Raw genomic sequence first — 22,585 nt, 5'->3', positions numbered from 1 at the left:
ACATTAATGTACATCCCAGCTACAATAACGTTAAACTGCCAAACCTCACTGTGCACATGTATCGCATGAGGAGGTATTAACCACTTACAGACGTGTCAGAGCATGTCAGGGCTGACTGACTCGCCCACAGATTATTATCAGGAGAGAAGTGGAGACTGCAATCTATTCATCTCTGTCTCGCACACACACACACACACACACACACACACACACACACACACACACACACACACACACTCATATACACAAACACTTACCATCAGCTTGCTCCACAGGCACCATGTGGGAGGTGGCACTACCCTGAACAATGGTGTCGCCCACCAGGTGACCACACTGGGTCACCACTCGTACCAGCCCAGAAACACCTACACCAACAAACAACGCACACATGCCTCAGTCAACATGTACATATATACAACACCGGTCCCCACTTATATCACTTTTTATTTTGTGTCTTTTTTGTTGGACTTGGATCTTTGATGGAGATTCAGCCTCTCCTCTTCTTTCTCTCTCGGTGTTTGTTTCATTCTCCTCTCTGTGTGAATGAGGTGCTTCAGTTTGGCTTCTTGTGTTTTTCTGTAGCCTGTCCCTTTTATAGGTTGTGATAAGGAGGTCGTGTGGTTCAGGCTCTAACTGTCTGGCGACACCTGGAAACGTCTTGACATCCTCATGGATCCATTTTCCTCATACATGTTCACATTCTATGGGTCACTTTCTCATATATATTGTCTATATTGTAACTATATTATGTTGGTCTCTTCCGGTGGAGGAGGGATCCCTCCTTTGCTCCTCTTCAGGATTTTTCCCCCTGTTAACGGTTTGGTTGGGGAGTTTTTCCTTATCCAAATTGGTGGTTTAAGGATAGAATGTGTCGTATGCTGTACAGATTGTAAAGCCCTTTGAGGTATAAATTGTAATAATGGGCTATATAAATAAAACTGACTTGACTTCCTTATCACTGTGCTAAACTTCTAGTGTGTAGGATTTAGTGGCACCAGCTTCTGAAGTTGCAGATTGCAAACATCTGAAACTTCTCCCGTGTGCCAAGCATGTAGTAAAACTATAGTGGCTGATGAGAAAGTGCAAAAGCGTGAATGGCCCTCTCTACAGAGTGTTTCGTTTGTCGGTTCCGGGCTACTGTAGAACAATGTTGCAGCCTCCATGGAAGAGGACCTGCTCTGTATGTAGATACTAACAGTTCATTTTAAGGTAACTAAGATAGCGATTCTTATTTTGAGGTGATAATAAACTACTGAAAACATAGTTATTATAATATATTCCATATCTGCCAATATATCTCCATAAATCCTACACACTGGACCTTTAAAGATAGGGGTGGGAATAACCTGAGGCTCCATGATACGATATTGTTATGATACATAAGTCATGATACAATATTATTGCCATTTTAAACGTGTTGTGATATGCTGAGTAGTGCAATAAAATATATTGTAATATATTGCAATTTATTACCATTTTTCAGTGGCAAATTATGTCCCCAAAGGAAAACTTTGTCAAAATCAACAGTTTTATCAAATAAAATAAAGTAGTTAGTTTGTTCATCTCACCTCAGTCATTTTTATTGCAGCAAAAATGTATAAAATGGACTGAAAATGCAACTGCTTTTATTATTCTAGTTGGCTACCACATGTTTAATTTGTATTTGTAACATTAATAATTTATGCAATAAAAAAACAGTACTTGGTGTCCGTGTTACAATATCATATTGCCACACAAAAACTATACTACACTATACTGTATCGATTTTTCCACCTCCCCATTTAAAGATTTCATTTGACCCTGTTTCATGTTTTTACTCTTCCATGTGTACAACAGTATTTTTATATGAATGTGGCTGAACAATCAGAGTAGCATTCTTTAACAAGACTTGGATAAATTCAGAGAAGGCTCTACAGCTGATATAAACTTTACAACAACCGCTTTCGCATTTAGGAGGGACGTTAGCAAGCTAATAGCATATTAGCTGGTAGCTAGCAAACACCTATAGCTACTACAGTAGGCTGAATCAATGGATGTATAAATAGAACTGGATACAGCATTTAAGTTGGGCCCTGTTTCTTATAAACATTTTTCAAAGAGCTGTATTTCCACTGTATGAAATTGCCTAGATGAGCAGCGCTGCTTCACCATCAGGAACAGACGCACAAGAGACTCCTGCTGGCTGAGTCAGCTACATCCGGTGTAGCACTCTGCTAACTTGAATGGGGATAAAATGATTTCATGATGCAGCTTTTCTAGACTTTCCAAATGTTACTGAACTGAATGAACCAAATACTGATGTCGAAACAAGTCATTTCAAAGGGGTGGTGACTGATTGGTGGAGTGGCATTCTCGGAACCCATCGGCTGTATTCGGCGTCTGACTTCCAGCAGATAGCGATACAGCCTCTGGGGGCAGACCCCCGATTTTTTGGCATTCCAGTTTGATTTGGGTGGAGGAGGCGAATTGCCGTTTCCAACTTCCGTTTATATATAAGTAAATATGCTGAACCATTGCGATGGATTCAGAGTTTGCAGCGACGCCAATTATGTTCCACCTCATTAGTTCACTGCACGGACCGTTTAACCTGGCAACAACTGCAGCCGGCTCAAACGTGATTGGTCAATATCACGCGGACTACAAACAGCCTACAACCGAAACCAGGTCTCTTCCACTCTTCTTCCAGAGGCAAGATCTCCGGGGTTTGCCTACAGACTCTACATTCACTGAATGTACAGTAGAGTCTGTATATAGAGACTAGTGGAGCGGTGATTTACAGACATCTCTTTCACAATAGAAGTCTGAGGGAAAAAGTTTTGGGCCCAATAGCATCATGTGATGGACATGAACATTGTATTTCCATGTATGGCCACTGTAAAAATGGCTTCAAAGCCTGGCACACTTTCCAAGAACAGTGCCGCTTTCACTGTTGGGATTTGATCCATTCAGTCCAATAACATTTGTGCAGTCTGCTAGCATGATTAAATAGTTTTTATCCCCGTTCAAGGTAAAGTTAACGGCGTACTAAACCAGAAGTTCGCCGCTCAGCTGCTGTAAGTTCCTTGTGCGCTTGCTTTATGGGATGCTGAAGATCTGGATAATTTTATACCACGGAAATCAGGCTTTTTGGCTTCATGTGCCACTGAGCAACTTTGATAAGACTGAATGGGGCTGCATCCAGTTCTTCTTTGTACATCCACTGGCTTAAAAAACAGAGCTACATTTGATCAACCTTATTGTTCAATTAGAAATTACCATTTAAATTACAGCTGCATTTGTAATTCTCCTAACAGGCTCGCACAGACATCGCCTTGTGCCAGCTTTGGCTCTGCCTTTTCTCTGTTTTTATGATTCATGTTTTAAAGCCTCCACACGTCCTCACAGGTGTTTCCACTTATGCTGCCTGATTAGACCTCTTCTCAGGTCCGTCTGTACAGACTGTGCTTGATTGACACCTCTCTCTCGCATGTCTTAGTAATAATGCACCTGCCAGAGCACTTACATCATTATCATTTCTGTATTAGTGCAGAGAGTTTGGTGATATTACATCAGTTCCCTGCACAGTTTCCCCCGAGCTTCAGCTTGAGTTAATCAGCCAAAATAACTGAAAACACCTGTGTGGCCTTTAAAATGATATTTCTAAGGTGCAGTATTTAAGAAAATGTTGAGTTACAAAGGAATGATCAAAGGCAGCACAACATCAGTTAAAATGCCTAATTATGTATCTTATTACATGACTTTATTATGTAGCTTTGCATATGACGCATCCTTTACAAAGCTATCATCTTACCCGTGCTGTCAGCCAGGAAGGCCTCTCTGGCAGATTGGAGTCGGTCCATACAGTCCAAAGAGGCCTGACATCTGGATGCTAGGTAGTCTGCAGAGATTTAAAAAAAGAGCTAAGACATAAATATGCAAACATGCACACAAACATTCATACACACTCTAAATCACAGCAACTCTGACCTGCGGAGCTGGTGCAGCTGATGTGCGCCGGGTCGTCTATCTGAGCCAGTGAGTCCTGGATGATCTTCTCCGCTTCCTCCACAGCTCCCTGCAGGCTGGACCAGCGAGCTGCGACCAGCTGGCTCTCCAACTCCTGCTCCCTGCTCTCCTGTGGACATATTCACACACATACACGGACACCAGGCCTTATTAGAAATGCCCAAAGATCCAAATGTGGAAACGAAGATGTTCAGTGGCTCCCTGTAACATCTGCTTAATGTATTAGAGCTAATAATGAAAGTTAATTCAGAAAGATAATTGAGAAAATGACTTTTGTCCACCTTCTCATTGAGCTGATTCTGCAGGGCTTCTGCTGTCTTCACCCCGCTCTCCCTCTCAGTCGCCAGCGATCTCTGGACTCGCTCTAGCTCCTCCCCCCGGACAGTCAGCTCCGCCTCCACCTTCGACAAGGACTGCACGAGCTCCGCCTTCTCAGACTCCAGGGCGACCAGCTGGTCGCTGAGCACCTCACTCGACTGCACGGACGAAATAAAACACGGAGAGATAAATAAAAAAAATGGACGATGATTTCGAGGCACAATGAATCAGCAGGAAGACATGGTTAGGATAATATGTAGCTGTCAGGACATGTCAGGATGTGGTACGATGTGAGCGCTTTGATCTCACCATAAAAAAAAAACAAAAAAAAAAACTTTTTATCTGCAGCCACTGATTATAACAATATTGCCTCCATTTAAGTTTGCGGAGAGGCGTAGAGTCTCCAGAGAGGTTTGAGGTCAATTTTACAATCACATGAACACTGGGAAGCTGTGGTTGTGCAACTTGGCTGCATTGCAACAATCATGAACTATGGCAACAGAGTGAAGAGTTACATCAGATCTTGTGAACTGGAAGTTTGTAAAATGTAAATGTAAAATGTTTTTTTTAACTATCTGCAAGCTAAATAATGAGGTGAGTGCGTGAAAATGTTCTGCAGGTCAGAAAACGTGTGAGACTTACAGCCTGAGTCCCAGCAGTCCGACAGAAAGCAAGAAATGTTGAGAGATGAAGGAGAAGCAGAGTTAAGAATATGGATGTAAACTGTGCAGCAGGAGCCTGTCAGAGCTTGGAGCATGTGACAAGAGCGATCAAACGTGGGCTGCGTGTGAAAAGAACTATGGAGATTGGGGAGATGGAGGATGAGGAGGAGGACAGAAAGAGTGACAGGGTTGATAAGTAGTGGCTACAAAAGTAGGATGTCAGGAGTAGGAGGCAGAGAGGGCCGAGAGGCTGCGTGTGCAGAGAAACATCTGAAATTGGGGACGGAGGGAGTCACGAGCAATCAGTGGGGTTGTGAGGGTTAATAGCTCGAATCCGTGGCTTATTGAACCGACACTCCCCTGATTGTGCCCTTCAAAATATTCCTGCAGATCAATTTTTGCTAACATGATTATACCGAGGCTAGAAACCCAGCGGCTGCATTTACACAGGCGGCTGTTTGAACAAAGTTTTACTGCTTCTGTGTTTTTATTCTGGTCTGTTCTTCTAAAGAGATGCCTGTTACAAACATCAACTTGTGCAGAGATGACGAACACAGACCAACAGAGGATCAACAGGAAGAAACTGCTGTGTTTCCCCGCACTGAGCACAGATTCACCGACGTCAAAGAAATACATTAGCATATCAATTCTGTCAGAAAATAAATGTGTTTGAGATTCTGCTTTGGGAAGGACAGTCGGTGACTAAGAGCGGAGATGACATAACAAATAACAAAAAACCTGAAATGGAGGAAGTGACAGACGTCTTACAGATGAAAGACACAAAGTGCAAAAGCAACAAAAGGTGAAAAAAATGTGAAAATGTTATTGATTATGGTGGAGCATTTCACTGTGGAGCAAGCACTCATTCACTGAGGCTCAAGAGAGTTTCAAATTCCACCAATGCAGTCAGGATCCAGGATCTGCTGTCATCACTTGTTGTCATGATTTAAGCCATATCCACACTAATATGTTGTTGTTTTAAAGTGCTGTTTTAAAATGAAAACGACATGTGTACACACAAGAGTTTCAGAATTAATCTCCATCTATTCTAACATGTCTGAAAACGCTTATTGCATGACCATTCATTTATACTGACATGCCAGTGTAAACAGGAGGATTGTCTACTCTGGTTGCTAAGTTTCAGAAAACACAATGGTGATGGCGAAAAGTGAGACTAGAGATTTCTTTGCTTGGACCTGTGACGAGGTGGAACAGTTACTGAAAGTTACATGAGTATAAACAGAACAGACTGTGAGTCGCTACAAAGCAAATATGCCAACATATTAACATGGTACCGGGAGCTTTATTCAACACCTGAGGGAGTCATGGTGATGGGAAGAGAGTGCTGACACAAGAAGGATGAAATCACAAAAGGGATGTAGACCTAGCTACAATGTTTTAGCTTGACACATCATGACAGATAACACCTTTCAAAAGTCTCCATTTCCACTCATCTAAACTAAAGCCCCTTTTACACTGCCAGACTTTCGGCGAACATTGGGCCGTTTTGCTGGCAGGCTGCGAGCATTTAGACACACAGAGTTGGATTGGCGAGTTGATCTGAGGTGCCCAATTTTCCGCCTCGTAGGGTAGACATATTGGCAGAACCCTTTTAGTTTAAACAGGAGGGGCTGTTGATGACTTGTGGGAGGAACTGTTGTTGACGTGGCACGTGCGAGCCACTGGCAGTGGATAAACAGGCAACAGCTGATAGCAGGAATGAGCAGCTAGTAGCAAGAGGGAAACGCAAACCTGACAGACACTGTAAAGATGAGCAACTGGGGAGACAAGGAATTGTGCGCCCTCTTTGCCCTCACAAATGAAGATGCTGTTAACCGTCAGATGACGGGAACGGTAAAGAACAAGCTGAAGAACTGACCAGCCGTAGCTTCCCTCCCACGTCACTGTTCACGTCACACGCTGAGCTACACGCTTTGTTACTTGCTCACACCCCCCATTGCCCCGAAAAAGGCACATTCTGTATGAACAAAAGCAGGTAGGCGGCATTTTGCTGCAATCCCAGATTTTGTTTTTATACTGCCAATGCTGAACGAAGACTGACTGGGCTTTCCTGCAAATTTGCACAATTCCTATTTAAAAAGGGCTTAAAACGCAACTCTGGTGTAAACGCTGGTCGTTACAGAAAGTTGCAGTGTTGTTATTGCAACAATTAACGCACATTCAGCCAATCTCAGTGAATTCTGCGCGACCTTTAGGGTTTAACGACAGAGTTGGGCTATTTTGGTGTCAGTGTGAGATCGTTGGGACCGTATAATGGCTCTGGGACGGATGTTAGCTGCTCCTGCTGTGTTAGCTCGTGCTAACCGAAGAGAAAGCAGGAGGAAAGCGACTTACAGAGACAGTCCTTCAGCACTGCAATGAATGACAGCAAGCAGCTTTTAAAGGCTGCAACAATCCCCAAAACAGCCTGTAAAATCCAGCAGGGACTGAACAACAGTTGTGTGTTTTAAAACAAAAAGACATTAGTGTGGATGTAGCCAATGAGAACAGCCGGATCCAGGATACAGGACGGTATATACAACAACCTGGGCCGAACCATTCCTGTTTAAGATGGTCAGCTTTCTGAAAACAAGTCAGCTGATTCATTATGTCAACATTTCACACACACAGGAACCAAAGATGTTACCAGAACTACACAAGTGAAAGGCAAGTGAGATCATCCAATAATTGATGACTAGAGTAAGAGCGTGTGACGCCAGCAGCCCATTTTTAGATTTCCTCCAGACTGTGCTCCATTAGGACCCGCCAGGTCTGTTAGTCAGGGTGAAAAATTTCATCTCATTAATCATTCCACGCTTACTTGTATCAGCTGCTATTATCTTTTTAAATTGGGACCATTATAAATGAGTTGAGTAACTTCTGAAAGCAACTTTGGAGATCTAGTTAGAAGATTCAATCTAATCATGAGAGTCACATGCTGAGGGGAGGGGTGACCTGTTGTGACGAGGCCATGGTGGTCTTCAGGGAGTCCAGCTCCGTCCTGCTGGACATCAGCTCTCTCTGGAGCTCCTGAAGCTGCTCCAGCTGTTCGCGCTCCTGAGAAAGAGAAGACAAAATCTCACTTTAGAACATCTACAACAGTAAAACTTTTAATTGAAAGTTTCTACAGAAGTTTGAGCTCTGTTCAGGTCGAAAAAAACAAACCAAAAATACAATTTCTCAGCACTTTCTTTTGTTTTGGGTAATTTTGTAGCCAATTGATTTCACTGTGGACCCCAAAATTTAATCCAAACACTGAGCTAAACTTAGTGTGTGTTTTTAAATCCATCTGGTACTCACCTGTCTGTCTGCAACCTCCTGAGCAGCCTTCACCTTCTCCTGCATCTCTCTCCTCACTGCCTCCACTTCGTCCTGTGCTGCCCGAGCCACCGTCATCTGCCGGGTCACCTCTGCGTTCTACACACACACATACACACAACGGACATGGGACACAGGTGCAGACACACAGAGAAACACACCAAAATAATCAGGCCAGGCTGGATCTTCAGCTTGGGGGATATAAAGAGGACAGCAGGAGGACAGGACTTAATTTAACTTTGAAGTTTTTTTTTTTAGAAGAAGACAAGGGCACAGAGGAGGATTTGACTGAACCTGAAGAAGTTAAGACTCGTCTCTCTCACCTTCCTCAGCAGGTCCGCATGACTCTGAACCAGCTCTGAGTACTTCTCCTTCAGTTTGGTGTAGCGCTGCTCGTTGGCCTGAGCTTTTTCTGTTTAGAAACACACACGAGAGAGAGAGAGAGAGAGAGAAAGAGAGAGAAACATACACAGTTATCTTCTACTATCTGTCTTTGACTTTCCACCTTGCTTTCGCTTTGACTTACTGTTAGAAATCAAAGGTCCAACTGTAAACTAATCCCCGACTTTGTTTTTTTCCTGGTCTTATTTTGATCAGCATGTGAGGGAATTCCTCTCATAGCCACAGCATTCAAAAGGGTACTTCACTGATTTTCAACCAGCTTTATATCAAAACAATGTGGGTAGTGGGTGTTAATAAAATGTGGTAAACGTCCCTCCATCTTACTAGTGCCTAGATATCCCTCCTTACACCCCTGCGAGACTCTGCCAGATGCCGTAATTTATGTCATCTGTCTGAGTTTCCCTGGCTCATGTGCTGTTGCTTGAACTACAGGCTGTACTTCTGCATTTTTGTATTGCCCGCCACCCATGCCGCCAGTGCAGACACCCTTCTCTTTCTCCAACTTGGACCAAAATTGGATCAAACAGTAAAACCAGGCAGTGAGGATCAAATATATATCAAGAGTAGGTTACTGTATTGCCTATTTCTTGCCTACAGTGTTTTGAGAAACATATTTTAGGGCCATGTTTGGCTGTGATAGCGAGAGTTGCACAAGCTGGGGCACTCACAGTCTGTAACGTTTGTTGTAGCGTCACTTAAAGTAATTGCAACATCGGTGGGATTTGTTGGACTAACCAGAATAAAGGTGAGAAAGCTTAAATGATTCTAAACTATTCTGAAATCTCTCTGAATCATAAATCATCTCTAAACCGATAATAACGTGATATCATGACCAAAGAGGTCTTACTCTCGATCTCCGTCAGGCTCCGCTGCTCCTTCTCCGTGTCCTCTCGGACCCTCCGCAGGTCATCAAGCTCTGCTCTCAGGAACTCGCTCTCCCCTACGGCCTGCAGCCTCAGGTGGCTCTGCTCTGCAAGCTCCGCCTCCAGCTCATTGACACGCCCCCTCAGCGCCTGACACAAGCGACCACTCTGGAGAGGTACAGAGAAAGATGAAAATAAATTTCACACTTGTTTCTGGGAGTCCTTTATAGATAGATTTTTTGTGTGTGAGACATGACATGACAAGTAGTTCCTCTCCTCTTTACCTCCAGTCTGAAAGACTCCAGCTCGTCTTTGAGGGCCTGGATCTCCCTTGTCAGCTGTTCAATCAGACGGTCTCTGACAGGTACAGACAAAATATCAATCAGTCAGTTTGCATGCATTTTACTATACGTAATATTTTACTCAGTCAAACCAAAGATCCATATTTGTGGTGGGAAATTTGTGATCAGTTGAGTCACAAAACGCAATGATTAAGTTTGTTTATGTAAATGTGACGTGTGTGATTCTGACAGTTATAATCACACACACATAAATGTAATGTGACATTTTTAAGGCCTTACTTGTCGTCCTTCCTCATGCCGTTCTGACTGTTGAAGTTGAAGGGGTCTATAGCAGCCGAGGTGCCGAACAGGTCGTCAAACTTGGTCTCCAGAGCAGCCTGTGTGTTTAAAACAAGCAGCTTTTAAAAGATAAAACTCATAAAACCTCTTAAAATATCAAAATTTTATAAAACTCACATTGGCACTTTAACCTGGGTTTTTTATTTTGAGTTTCTTTTTCTTTCCTAAATACAGTTATCATGAAACAAACTCTTTACCTATTGGAGTTTGTACATAAAATCAATTTCTATAGTTTTGTGTCTTCCAATTTAATTCTCCATCAAACGTTACCATTTTTTTGTTACGTTAAACGTTACCAGTTTTGCAACTGGACTGTGCTTCTAAAATGCCACCATTACCTCATTATTTACCATGTTTAAACAAATATTTTTGTCGACAGCCAGCTCTGTGAGAGTCAATATAATTATCACCACGACATGCCAGCATGAACACAAACCAGATGTTTAGAGTAGTCTCACCAAGAATCTGAAAAACATGTGGTTTCACAGAGGAGTGTATCCATGCCTGCACTGCTGGCAGGTTATTTCTCTGCTTTAGCTCCCTCAGTTTACCACGTTGCATCTGTTCCCTCCCAACGACCCCAACACAAACAGCGTACTTTTTAAATATTTGATTGCTGATTACATCAGCACCACATGTGTCACGTCTACAAATCAGACAGATGCATTTAAGAAGATACCATTCAGGGATACTTGTCTTGTTTACTTACTGGCAGCACGGGGACGTCTGTGTCCACCAGGTCGTCTGTCTCCACCACGTGCTCCGACTCAGGGGACGACGACTCGGCAGGGATCACGACCACGGGGCTGATGTGCTCCGACAGAGCTGAAGCACGCAGGAAGTTTGGAGGGTTCTGCAATAAAAAAGCACAGTTTTATTCACTATGTTGTTTTTTGTTAGCTTCTAAAAGGCTTTTGCAGAATGCATGATGCAGGTAGATGTATCCCAAAATGTGTTTACCCCCTGAATTTCTAAAAATAGTCAATATTTTTCCCACTGAGTGCTACATAAGACCGGTACCTGGTGCCTACATTCAACACAGATTCCTTCAAATGAATTCACCTGAACCTCCATGAAAGTGAGTTAGTTGTTTGACTTGTGTCAGAGTTTTAGTGTCATAACTAGGGCTGGGCAACATAGACAGAAATTCATAACTTGGTATTTACAGGCTGACTGGCAATATATGATACTTATCTCCGTATCTTCTACAAAATGAGCTACATGTTTTCAGTTGCGAGTCAAAGTTACATTTGAGATGTCACAATAAGTTTTATATAACAGACAGTGATCAAAATAAATGCAAAGACAGATTTTATTCCTGTTTGAAGATATACAGCTGCCCAACATGTGGATGAAAAATAATATGAAATGAATAGCAGGGCTGTACGTTAATGTTTTTGCAGACAGCACTGGAGCTACAGAGGTTTAAAGGTTTGCAGCACAGGACACAAAACTATAAGATGACTATAAAAGTATCGAGGAGGTCTAAATCCACTGTAGTTTTGGAACAATTATATATCTTTTTGGGGGAGTTAAAAAGTTGTTTTCCATGACCTCTCAAATGAATCTAGTACTGGAAGATGATTTCAATCTTTTTATTTATCTAGGCTATTAATCTCATTTATGCACAGAGCATTTTGTCCTCGTTATATACGTCTCATATATGAAACTTCTGTGTTGTCGCTGCATTTTTTTAAACAGATCTGTCGCCTGCATCCAGGCGCTGTCTCCATGTCACACAATAGACTACAACTACCAAGAAGAACAGCAATGCACTATGATCCACCTCACACACAAAGTAGCAGTGCAGCCTGGATTGCACGTGCGCTGAGGTAAGTTCATTCATCTCACAGACTGATTTAGCATAGCGTGTGCAACATATAGACCGATGTCACACTGTAGACTCATTATCAGACAGATTAAACAGAGGAGCAGCTCTGTGTCTCTCTGAGTGTTGCTGGAGAAACTGTGAGTGAGTGAGTGAGTGAGTGGGGCGGAGCTGTGGGGAGAGTGTGAGAGAGGAGAAACGCACACTGGTATATGTTATGTAACCTATATCAATATAAATGGTGTTGTCTAAATCTATATCTTGCTTGAAATATACTGATAGAGTGAAGGAGTGCAGCTAAGATAATGTGCAGGGCATGTCTTTGTCATTTCATGTCAGTAATGGGCATGAAGCAAATTTTGGACAGAGTGAAACCTGAAAGTACACGTTGTGAGAGCAACCTACATGCTTCTCATTTCCATTTATATCATATGTAGCAGTGCATATATGCTGTAGCATAAATAAGATATCATCATGAATATGCTGTAACAACTTGTGTATAAAGATAAATCAAAAGGCAGATCTTTTTAATGGGGAGTTAATTAACTACTGGTGAACAGAGACTTGAAATATCCAGGTGAACTTGAGGTCTAGGTGTGGCTCAAATGTGCAAAAAATGTCCAACTCAGTGAGAGGCGGTCCTCACCTCAGGCAACTGTGGGATCTGAATCAGCCTCTTAAAATACTGCAAGTTACTGGAGCGATAGAACAGACTCTTCAACCTGAAAGAGAGGGAGAGAGAGATGAGGACAGACAGAGGAGCAGACAGGAAATCAGAGAGAGAGAGTCACTGTAAATTCATTCAACACGGCACTTAGAGCTCAGTGGTCGGGGTCACACTCAGTCAGGGAGCAGAGTGAAAGCGTGACCGGCTGGGTTTGTGCGAGGGCAAGTGGAGTTCATACTTCTTAAACTGTTCCTGGAAGCGATCTCTGTGGCCCTGGAGAGTGTCTGCTGGAAGGCCTGCAAGCACACACAAACACAAACACGTCAGCGCCCAGGCACCAAAAACTCTTCAGGTATTCTGCATAAACACACGCACACACACACACACATAAATATATAAAGACTGAGTGCACACATGGAGAATGGGATTTTGTGCATGAATGTATCAAAGCCGAGAGGTGAAAGACTTCAAATCTCCAAAACATCTTCTTTTCAGAAACAGAGAAAAGGCTTGTTGAAAGAGAATTTGATGCATTTTTAAGTTTATCCAGCATAGCTTTGGAAGGTTTCAGGAGCCAAAGGGTCAGAAAAATTCTTTAAATCAGAGGACGGTGTGTCATCTTTGTACCTTTGAAGGAAAGTGTCACGCATGCTTAGTATTCAGACACTTTATTTCCGTATTGCAGGACGTTAAAGAGCTAAAGGTGATGGTGGAAACTCAAGGGCTGAATCCAATACTGCTTAAATATGACACCAGATTCAACTAAAATAAAATATAACAACAGTGAAATAAAGCTTATGCAAATTTTATATTTTCCTTGGCATATTTTTAGCATCCTGGCTTGCCAAAGGTGACACGGGGGGGTTTTGGGAAGCAGTGATTGGTGTTTCTCTCTTCTTTTTCTTTTACCTTCACAGACAAAGTGATTTAAGTACATCGGCAGATTGATTTATAATTGAATTAATTGCTATTTGCAGCTCTACTGCTGACAGTGCCAATTTTTTTAAACATTTGCCTGCAGATTTCAAACAGCAGGACTTGAAGCTCTGCAGTGTGACATTCTGCTTTTTACTATCAGGTGACATTTTTTGAATGACACTAGTGCACAAAAAAGTGAAACAGGTCGCCTTATTTATATATTTGGGGACACTGATTGAGATTATTAAAGCTACACTATGCAGGATTTTCCTGGCAAACAATGTATAGACTCATACAGAAGGATTTTCCTTGATTTTCTTCTTATTTTCTGTGTTTTTAATGTTTATGCATGTGTACTCTCACAGTGCTCACGAGAGGTTAGGGTTTCATAAAAAAGTAGCAACCAGGTGCCAGACTGTAAGCAGCAGGTATCCAAAAGATGCGACACTGAAAAATGCAAATATAGCAAGAGGGAATGCTAAACAAGAGTGAATCTGAGGTTACCTTTTGCTTCCACTTTCACTGGCGAGTGTGTTGATGAACAGTAAATGACTATCCTGCATAATATGCCTTTAACAAAATGGAAAGTAAAATCATTTCTGGATGTTTAGGTACCATTTTGACAATTCATTTCATTCATCATCAGTTTAATTTTAGTGTGACAACTCAACTGATGACCACTAATTTCAAGCCTCGAAATAAAGTTCATAACAATGTCTAACTGCCCTATGCTCTCTGTGAATTATCATAATATGTAGGGCTGCCCCTGATAGTCAACCAAACATTAGCCAGACCAGAAAGGTCATTAGTCAGCAAGATTTCATTGGTTGCTTAGTCGCAGAAAAACAAAAAATATGAAACTCTATTAGGAGCTGCGCCTTGTCAAAACAAATCAAGACCTACATGACTGGACCATGTGGGAATTTAATTTGAAAGGACAGACACAGGAAGTGGCCACGCTCAGCAGTCAGACAGGAGTCAGGTTAATTTCCAGGGCTGGTAGCTGCGGTTATTCCACAGGCTAGTTAATAACATGTCGGGCAGGAAATCCAAAGTGTGGGATCATTTTGAGAAGATGAAGGACGAACCCAAGGTGATATGTAAACTCATCTTCATTGGTCGACTACAAACATGACGTATCATCTGAAACATGGAAGTAGCTACAGCCCATTAGCCACTTAGCACAATCATTACTGCTTTGCCCACAGTGTCATTAACAGGCGGCTCGCTCAGTGTGTGACGTGCACTTGTAGATAAAATATAGGCCTATATTAATGAAGGTTCATTAGTACGGTTTTGTATTTCTCTGTAATGTAGCACAGTGTTAACAATGTTACTGATACTATTCTTTCTCACACCTTCAACTCAAACCATTGTGTTGCCCCGCCCAAAATATATTATTTAATAATTACATTAATATCACGAACATGCGGGCGACTAGTCGACTAATGGCCCTTAATGGCGACTATCGGTCAACTAGGAAAATTCTTAGTCGGGGGGCAGCCCTAAAAGTTTTCCAGTGACCACAGACATATTCATTATCTTGAACCTTTGCTGTGTCCTGTTTCCACTAAGCCTGTAGTTGTGCACTTTGACCAACAGAGGTGTGCGTCACTCACAGGAGTGCAGCTTGAACAGCAGCTTGACGGTATAGTCATACAGGTGGCTGCTGTCCAGGATGACTTGGATAAGGGGGGCCAGGCGACACTGGCCCGCCGCCGTCACCGACACCGAACGTGACATGTCTAGAGAGCTAAACACTGGGGAGAGGAGAGAGAGAAAAACACATACCGATCAATAAATGAATTCACAGGATCAATTTGCAGCCACACAGAGTATCATTACAAACACACCACACATGCACACGTCAGTGAATGTTAATGTAAACACAGAGACAGTCGTGCGTGGGGCTCGTAAATCATGAATTTTTCATGAACCAATCAAGTGATGGTGCTGTGCTCTAGGCCACTAAAATTAACTAAATAAAACGCTTCAAAGCAACACACAGCTCACTTGTTTATTGAAAAAAAAAGGGCAGGAAAGAGGTTTAAATTGAAGCAGCAACCTGAACACTAACATGATTGTCTGACTCCCTCTCTGCCTCCATCATTACGCCCCTCTTTCATTTCCCTGCCGCCCTGCTCACACCACCCCCAAAGCCTGGAGAGCCTCTGTGCACTGCACACTGCAGAGGTGTGGTTTCCTGCACAGCTAGAAAACACACACACACACACACACACACACACACACACACACACACACACACACACACACCTCAGGCCTGGCCTCTTTACCCCTTGATGACGTGATGTTTTTAAAATACACCAGCCTAGAGGAGGACGCTGACAAGGGTTCTGAGACTTGGGTGTGAGGTGACACAGTCTCTACTGTGTGTTGGCGTATGTTTCATGCATCACAGTGTCAAACTCTCGAGTCATGAGGGGAAAAGTTTGTGCTGAATGCTCTTTCTCCAGAGAGAGGGGAGGAAGTGGAGACGATAATATCATCATTAAGGTACGCAGGATGAAGGGCATCATACGTAGAAACCAGAATGCTATTTCCGGTCGGTCGTTTATGAATGGGGTCGGCAGCTTTTCCAGCATCTCCTCTGAGCTGCTGGTCACATCCCAGACATCTATTTTTAGCCCTGTCTATACTTTAACAGACATTAACCCGGGATGACTCACCCAGACAACAGTAGGGCTGCAGTCCAGTATGTAACCACTAATAGCCGTCACAGCGTCTATTTCTGTGCACCATTACGTACAGTACAGCTATCAGTCAGACTGCGTCTTCCTGTGTCATCGCTGTGTGTGTGTGTTTGTGTGTATTACTTCATGCTCTGGCTCAGATAAGCACAGCTGGTAGTGCAGAGGCAGACCAGAATAACTTACCACCCAGGAAGAGGTTGAGCTCGCACTCCAGGTAGTCAAACATCTCTACTGTCAACTGGAAGCTGAAACAGAAGGAGAGATGACCGTTTAAACATGACTTCAGCAAACACACAAACACAACATAGTGGCATGGGGGTAAATCTGGATCAAGGAGTGTAAAAGAGAGCTTTCACATTCTTGTATCTCACGCAAACGCCACTGATGCTTCAGATAAAATGATCCTGCTCGGTAAAGAGCACCAAAAAATTCTTCAGTTCTTGCAGGTGAACGTTTTCCTGTTTTTCTCAAATTCCTTTCAAATACCGGATCATTTCCTTCCTGCGTGCTGATCGGCTGAGTCATGGTCAGAGCTGGAGTAAAATTCCAAAATGATTCACAACTGTAACTGTATCGCACAGTGGGTCCAAACCTGGATATAAATCTACTAAAATTATTAATTTTTCCACCTTTCCTGTGATTTTTCTTTTCCTTTGTCAAACGTTAGATACTTTCACCTCAACAGGCCTCTGAAATCTAAACAATTTAACAATCTGAGAAGCTCTCATCTCATCAACCATGACCTCTGATGTGCGGACGCTGGTGGCATCAGCTTGTTTTAAAGGGTGACAAGCCAAAAAAAGGTAATCTGTATATAAATTACTTGATACCATCATAACCAGCTGCGCTTTCCTGCTCTGTCTCCTCTTTGACAGCGAGGTGACACACACACGCACACCGCTGCAGTGCTCATGTAGCCCCACCTCCATCTCAATCACTCACAATGCTGTCTTCTCATCACTCGTCATACTTGTCCAGTGAATATGATCATTTGCAGGCTTTGTTACAGCCTGTAAAAATAGTTATACCCTCCGATTTCTGCTAATTTGTTATTTAAAAATATATAATATTAGATAAGAAAAAAAGGAACTAAGATTGCTTGGTGGTGTTTTGCTTTTACCTTCTCTTTATTGCCTTTAAATGTGCAACAATATTAGGAGATTTTGAACATGTGCACTACTTCGACAACATTTAATTTGAATTAATTGATTCATTTTCATTACAGCTGTTCTCTGCTATAGACAAGAGAAGAAAAGTAGTTGTCCTCATGTTATAACCTTACTATGATTGTCTTTTAATACAAACTTAAAATTAATGCCCTCAATGTCATGTCAGATTTTCTCACTGGTTTATCGAAAATGATAGTGAATATTGATATTTGTCAAGGTGTTGTATCAAAGTTTTGATTTCCAGTATCGGGACAACACTATTGCTCACCCTGTGTTACCCTGAAGTCGTAAAGAAAACTATCTTTTTCTCACATTGCCTTTACGATGAAGAAAAAATCCAAAAACTCAGTACTTCCCAAACCCATATTTTTGCTAAAACCGATTTGTTTAAAACACTTTTGCAGACGAGTATCACGCCTGGACACTCGTTACATTTCATTTCTGCTTGTTGATTCCACTGCAGCTGCTGAGGCACGAAATCATCAGTAAGTGTTCACTAAGCTTCGTGTCAGTTTAATTTTATTTATAAAGCCCAATATCACAACTCACAATTTGCCTCAGAGGGCTTTACAGCATACAACATCCCTCTGTTCTTGGACACTCACAGCAGATAAGGAAAACCCCTGTTATGGGGGCATTTTGGGTAAATTAAATTAAATGGTACGGTGTTAGTTAGTTGTTGTACATGAAAAGTGTCCTGAGATAACTTTGGTTATGATTTGGTGCTGTATAATAAAATTGGTTTCGCTTGTAAACAGAAGTGTCAGGTGTTAACAAAAACGCATGTGTTTAGGAAGCACTGAGCATATGACTGGATAAATGAGACTTGGATTATACTGAACAAGTTGGCTGCACAAGCGTGACCCCTCCTCATGACTTGATCAAGAATATTTTCCCTTTTTGGATTCCTCGTTCACAGCGGAGGCAAGAAGAACAGTCTTCTTCACAAATTCAAGGTAACACAGGGTGAGTAAGTGATATACAAGTGATCATGCTGTGGGCGAAGTATTCCTTCAAAGAAGGTTATTGTAGTGGTGCCAGAACTAAACAGCTTGGAGGGAGACTGAAAAATGCAGTACCACTGATGAAAACAATGAAATAAAACCTTTAATCTCCTTCGTCTTCTCCTTTTATGATGGTGTGAAGGAGAGGCTTTGATGAAAGAACTGAATATAATTATTACTATCAAATGAATTAAAATTAAAAACTTTGTTTACCATGTGAATTTTTAAACTTTCTATGAATTTGTGCAGAACAACACCTCTAAAATAATTACAATGAATAAGGTCTTGTGGCTCTGTTGCATTATGATTAATGTATTCATCCAATTACATTTCATTTCACACTTTGGTCAGCACAGTTTGAGACTTAACACTGAAACTCATTAATATCTGGATCCTGCGGTCTGGCTGGCTATAACCACAAAAAAAAAACAAAAGGAGAGGCGAAGCAGCAGCAGCAGCAGCAGCAGCACGCCACACTCACAAGTTGTTAACGTCGTTCTCTCCTGCCTCGTCAAGCTGTCTGTTTGACATCTGCAGGTTGCCAGGGAAACGAGGGTTCTGAAAGAGAAGACAACAGGAGGAGGTTCAGTCGTCCTGACGTCCATCTGAGACGAGCACATGACTGTTTACAGGCAGAATCTGATGTCTGTAATCATAACCATGCAGGAATGTAACAGTACATTCAGTCTGTCTGCTGTTGAGTGCTGAGCAGGAAGTGCTTGCACGTTGGATTTTAGATGAGAGCAATGAGAATGAACCCAAACATCAGACTGTGAGAATGACTTTGAGCCCTATTAAAGATCTATAGCACATGGTCTAAAGTGCATGGCACAAGTGTATTTATGGCGTGACCAACCGCCTTTGATATGGCGCATAATGTGGGCACAAAGTAAGGCGCAAGGGGCAAAGGGGTTTAATTAATCTCTTAGTTAATCATAGGTGTGTTGTGGGTGCAACATGAGTTCAGCTCATCAGTGTCATCTCCAATTCCCTTTACAAGCCAGGTGCCTCAACACCTGGCACACTGCTGTTTACATGGCAGATTCTGCAAACTGGAGAAGCGAGTGGTTTCCTGCTGAGTGTAACGCAGAAAGAGCAGTAATGTCACTGCAGCAAATATGGTGAGACATTTAAGCAGAACTAAAAACTGTAATTATAAACGTGACAGAGGAAACAGAGAGTGAAATAAACAACAAATATCTGATTTCTGCTCTCATTAAAATAGCAACATGTCAACAATGCGCCTGACTTAGGGGTGGGGGGGGGGGGGTGGGGTGGAGTTTGATTTTTAGATGCATCGAGATTCTGTCTTGAACGATGTGAGCATCGATGTGGAAAACTCTAAACGCTAAACTTTAATTTTATTTTTATATTTATTTTTCAAATTACCAAAACTCCTCGACCATTCACACTAATGACGTAATTCCAACGGATTCTGAAAGCTGAGAAGCGGAGCTTTCCAGTGGTACATTACATTATGGTAGTGACGTTTGGGTGGTGTTTTCTCTGTAAATAATATTTAGTGTTGTAAATAATAGTGTTTGTGGTTTTTTGAGAACTTCTGAGTTTTTTTATGCCGTGTTTTAAGTGTTTTTTGACGTGTTTTCGTCGTGTTTTCACCATAGTCAGTAGTTTTGCCATTGTTCGTCTTTTTTGCAATAGTTCGTGTTTTTATAGTTCATAGATAGTTATAGTCAGTTATAGTTTTGTAAATACTGGAGGAGGTCGACGAGGGACAGGAGAGTCCCGTTGAGATTTGTGGATGAGGAGGATGGACCGGAGGAGACTGGTAGAGTGTAGTCATCTCAACCACAGTAAGTAATACAGTTTGTATGCACTGGATATGTATTCCCAGCTTTATTACAATAATGTTTTTCAATATCTAGTGTAAATTTTCTCACTGGCTCGTTTTAGAATCAAGAATCATTTTATAATCGAAATAGTTGCCCTTGGAATTGCAACTGGATCGAATCGTGAGGTGCCTAGAGGTTCCCACCCTAGCCTGACTACACCTCGTTTTAAAGGACCTGACACACCAAGCGGAAAGTCAGCCAATGTTCCATTTTGGGCCGTTGGTGACCATCAGTAACCCTAATCGGTGCGGTGTGTACCTCGTTGGCGCCCATCAGCTGTTTTTTGGGGCCAATTCAGCATTTTGAATCAGAAACCGTGACAGTTGAGCCCATCAGTGATTGAAATCAGTCTGGTTGGCAGCTCAGTTCAGTGCACAAAAAGAGAAATGGAAGTGAGGAAAGTAAACAAAGTGCTAAAGCTGACAGTGAGCAAGATTAAAACAAACTTGTTACATAAGGTAAAATTGTTTTTCTTTATCCCTTGTGTTCTTTAGCAGAAATGTTTTATGGTGGTTTGTGTTATTGCTCACTGCCGCACTGTAAATACGCTTTGTTCTTTCAACACTGGATTGTGTTGATAATGTGCTAACTGGCTAACTAGCCTCAAGACGGTCTTCCAGTTTCCCTTTCTGAACGACGATTACAGACTACCGCTTTCTGCTGATGTGGAGAGTTATTTCATCTCACGCATCGCAGAACATATGCACTGGTTGGCTGCTGACTGTAGCCTTTGTGGTGTGTTCATGTGCAACTTGATGGCCGAGACAAAGTGACATCAGGTGCTGCAGCAGGGGGCCTTCGTCGTCACTAGTTCTCTGAAGTTGATTTGGTGTGTCTGGGCCTTAAGAACTTCATGCTAATGGGTGCACGGATTGGCACATATGTGTTTGTTACTTACACAACATGGGCGCTGAAATGACAGTTGTGTTACACAGTGTGCTGCTTTGCGCCAGGTATAAGATAGGGTTGACAAACACAAGTCTGTTAGATTGCCTCTGCTCAAAGAAAACATTTCTGAAATTATTTCATCTGAAGATGGAATACCTTGTTTTTTTTTTCCCGTAGCTGTCTGAACCACTTTATATTTAGCAGGACTTCCTGGTTCCTTAGTTTATTTTACTTTATTTCGATCATTTTACAACTTATATAACCCAAATACACACAAGAAAAACAAATAAATGAATAAATAAATAATAGACAACAATCATAAGCTATTCATTTTGAAGCAGTGACAAACCAAAGCAAGTTTGCTGACTGAAAAGCTGCAGGCTGAGGCCTTAGCTTACTGGGCCTACCCTTTCTGCGTTAACTATTTCTGTTCTTTTGGGGGGGGTTTTTAATAGTAAAATTATGGGCCAGAAAATCAGAACAATTACCTTAAGAAGTTGCCATAAAGCTCTGTAAAGCTGAGGGGAGCTGCAGAGTTCCTCGACAAACAAGTAATCATGAGATTCATCATTAAAATAAATGTACATTTATATTGATTAGAGCAGCTGTAAGTAAAGGACCTGAACACTTCCACCTATGCCACTGCTGGCTTTTTTTTTTTTTGAAGTTTTTGAATCCCTCAGGTAAATGTATTGTTTGGACTTTGAACTGTGCCCGTCAGTGCACTCTTTGATTCTGTCTCACTAGTGGAAGCCAATCAAAACAAAACCCTGGCTCCGAATCAAACAGAATGTTACGTTACATTTCCATAAAACTGCATAAAAGTTTAACAGCAGTCAGGTGTGAGGACAACAACAGACAAAGATTAAAAGACACAGCTGCTGTCGTTCAGTTTAGAAAATAATGCTAAGATAAGTTACGGCACTGTATTTCTATTGAAATATACATGTGTGCAGGCAGATGCTGTTTTTAGTTCTGCATCTCTTAGCTCAGTTAAAAATTAATGTGAGACTGAGTTTACAGGAGCTGACTGTTGGTTAATTGACCTTTATCTAGCTCGGCTGTTTTTTTTACACATTTATTCAATCTAAATTGTGATTTATGAGTAAAATATTAAGCAAATACAGGTCACAGAGAGGTGACACAAAAGTCAATCATTGGTTTTATCTGGCAAAGTGTCACGTTAGCCCGTTCATTCTCATGTTACGTCCTGGCACACTGCCCTCTATGACCGTCCTCACCCTTGGGTAGGAATTAGCCTTCAGCAGGGCAACAGCTAACCACATCTTCCTGTGATAGCATCGACACCGTGCTGCTCTGCTGTCTCATAAAAAAGCT

General features: G+C 42.0%; 2 protein-coding genes across 3 annotated transcripts in view; both read right to left on the bottom strand.

Moving 5' to 3' along the window:
* The window catches only part of rasa2 (RAS p21 protein activator 2), a 346,877-nt gene that overhangs the window by 29,960 nt on the left and 294,332 nt on the right, over positions 1–22,585 (bottom strand). The gene's annotated exons all lie outside the window — the stretch shown is intronic.
* The window catches only part of hip1 (huntingtin interacting protein 1), a 73,415-nt gene that overhangs the window by 12,130 nt on the left and 38,700 nt on the right, over positions 1–22,585 (bottom strand). For both annotated transcript variants that reach the window (XM_049575933.1, XM_049575934.1), the window contains 16 exons: positions 18,988–19,064; positions 16,517–16,578; positions 15,242–15,382; positions 12,943–13,000; positions 12,684–12,759; positions 10,919–11,062; positions 10,150–10,247; positions 9,853–9,925; positions 9,553–9,736; positions 8,627–8,715; positions 8,286–8,402; positions 7,941–8,042; positions 4,287–4,481; positions 3,967–4,114; positions 3,791–3,877; positions 258–365 (listed from right to left, as the gene is read on the bottom strand). In XM_049575933.1, the coding sequence (XP_049431890.1) occupies positions 258–365; positions 3,791–3,877; positions 3,967–4,114; positions 4,287–4,481; positions 7,941–8,042; positions 8,286–8,402; positions 8,627–8,715; positions 9,553–9,736; positions 9,853–9,925; positions 10,150–10,247; positions 10,919–11,062; positions 12,684–12,759; positions 12,943–13,000; positions 15,242–15,382; positions 16,517–16,578; positions 18,988–19,064 (1,759 nt within the window). The remainder of the gene's footprint in view (positions 1–257; positions 366–3,790; positions 3,878–3,966; positions 4,115–4,286; positions 4,482–7,940; positions 8,043–8,285; positions 8,403–8,626; positions 8,716–9,552; positions 9,737–9,852; positions 9,926–10,149; positions 10,248–10,918; positions 11,063–12,683; positions 12,760–12,942; positions 13,001–15,241; positions 15,383–16,516; positions 16,579–18,987; positions 19,065–22,585) is intronic.

Source organism: Epinephelus fuscoguttatus, linkage group LG5 (genome assembly GCF_011397635.1).
Source record: "Epinephelus fuscoguttatus linkage group LG5, E.fuscoguttatus.final_Chr_v1".
Classification (NCBI taxonomy): domain Eukaryota; kingdom Metazoa; phylum Chordata; class Actinopteri; order Perciformes; family Serranidae; genus Epinephelus; species Epinephelus fuscoguttatus.
Note: the sequence above shows the minus strand (reverse complement) of the source record. Positions and strands in the feature narration are given on the sequence as shown.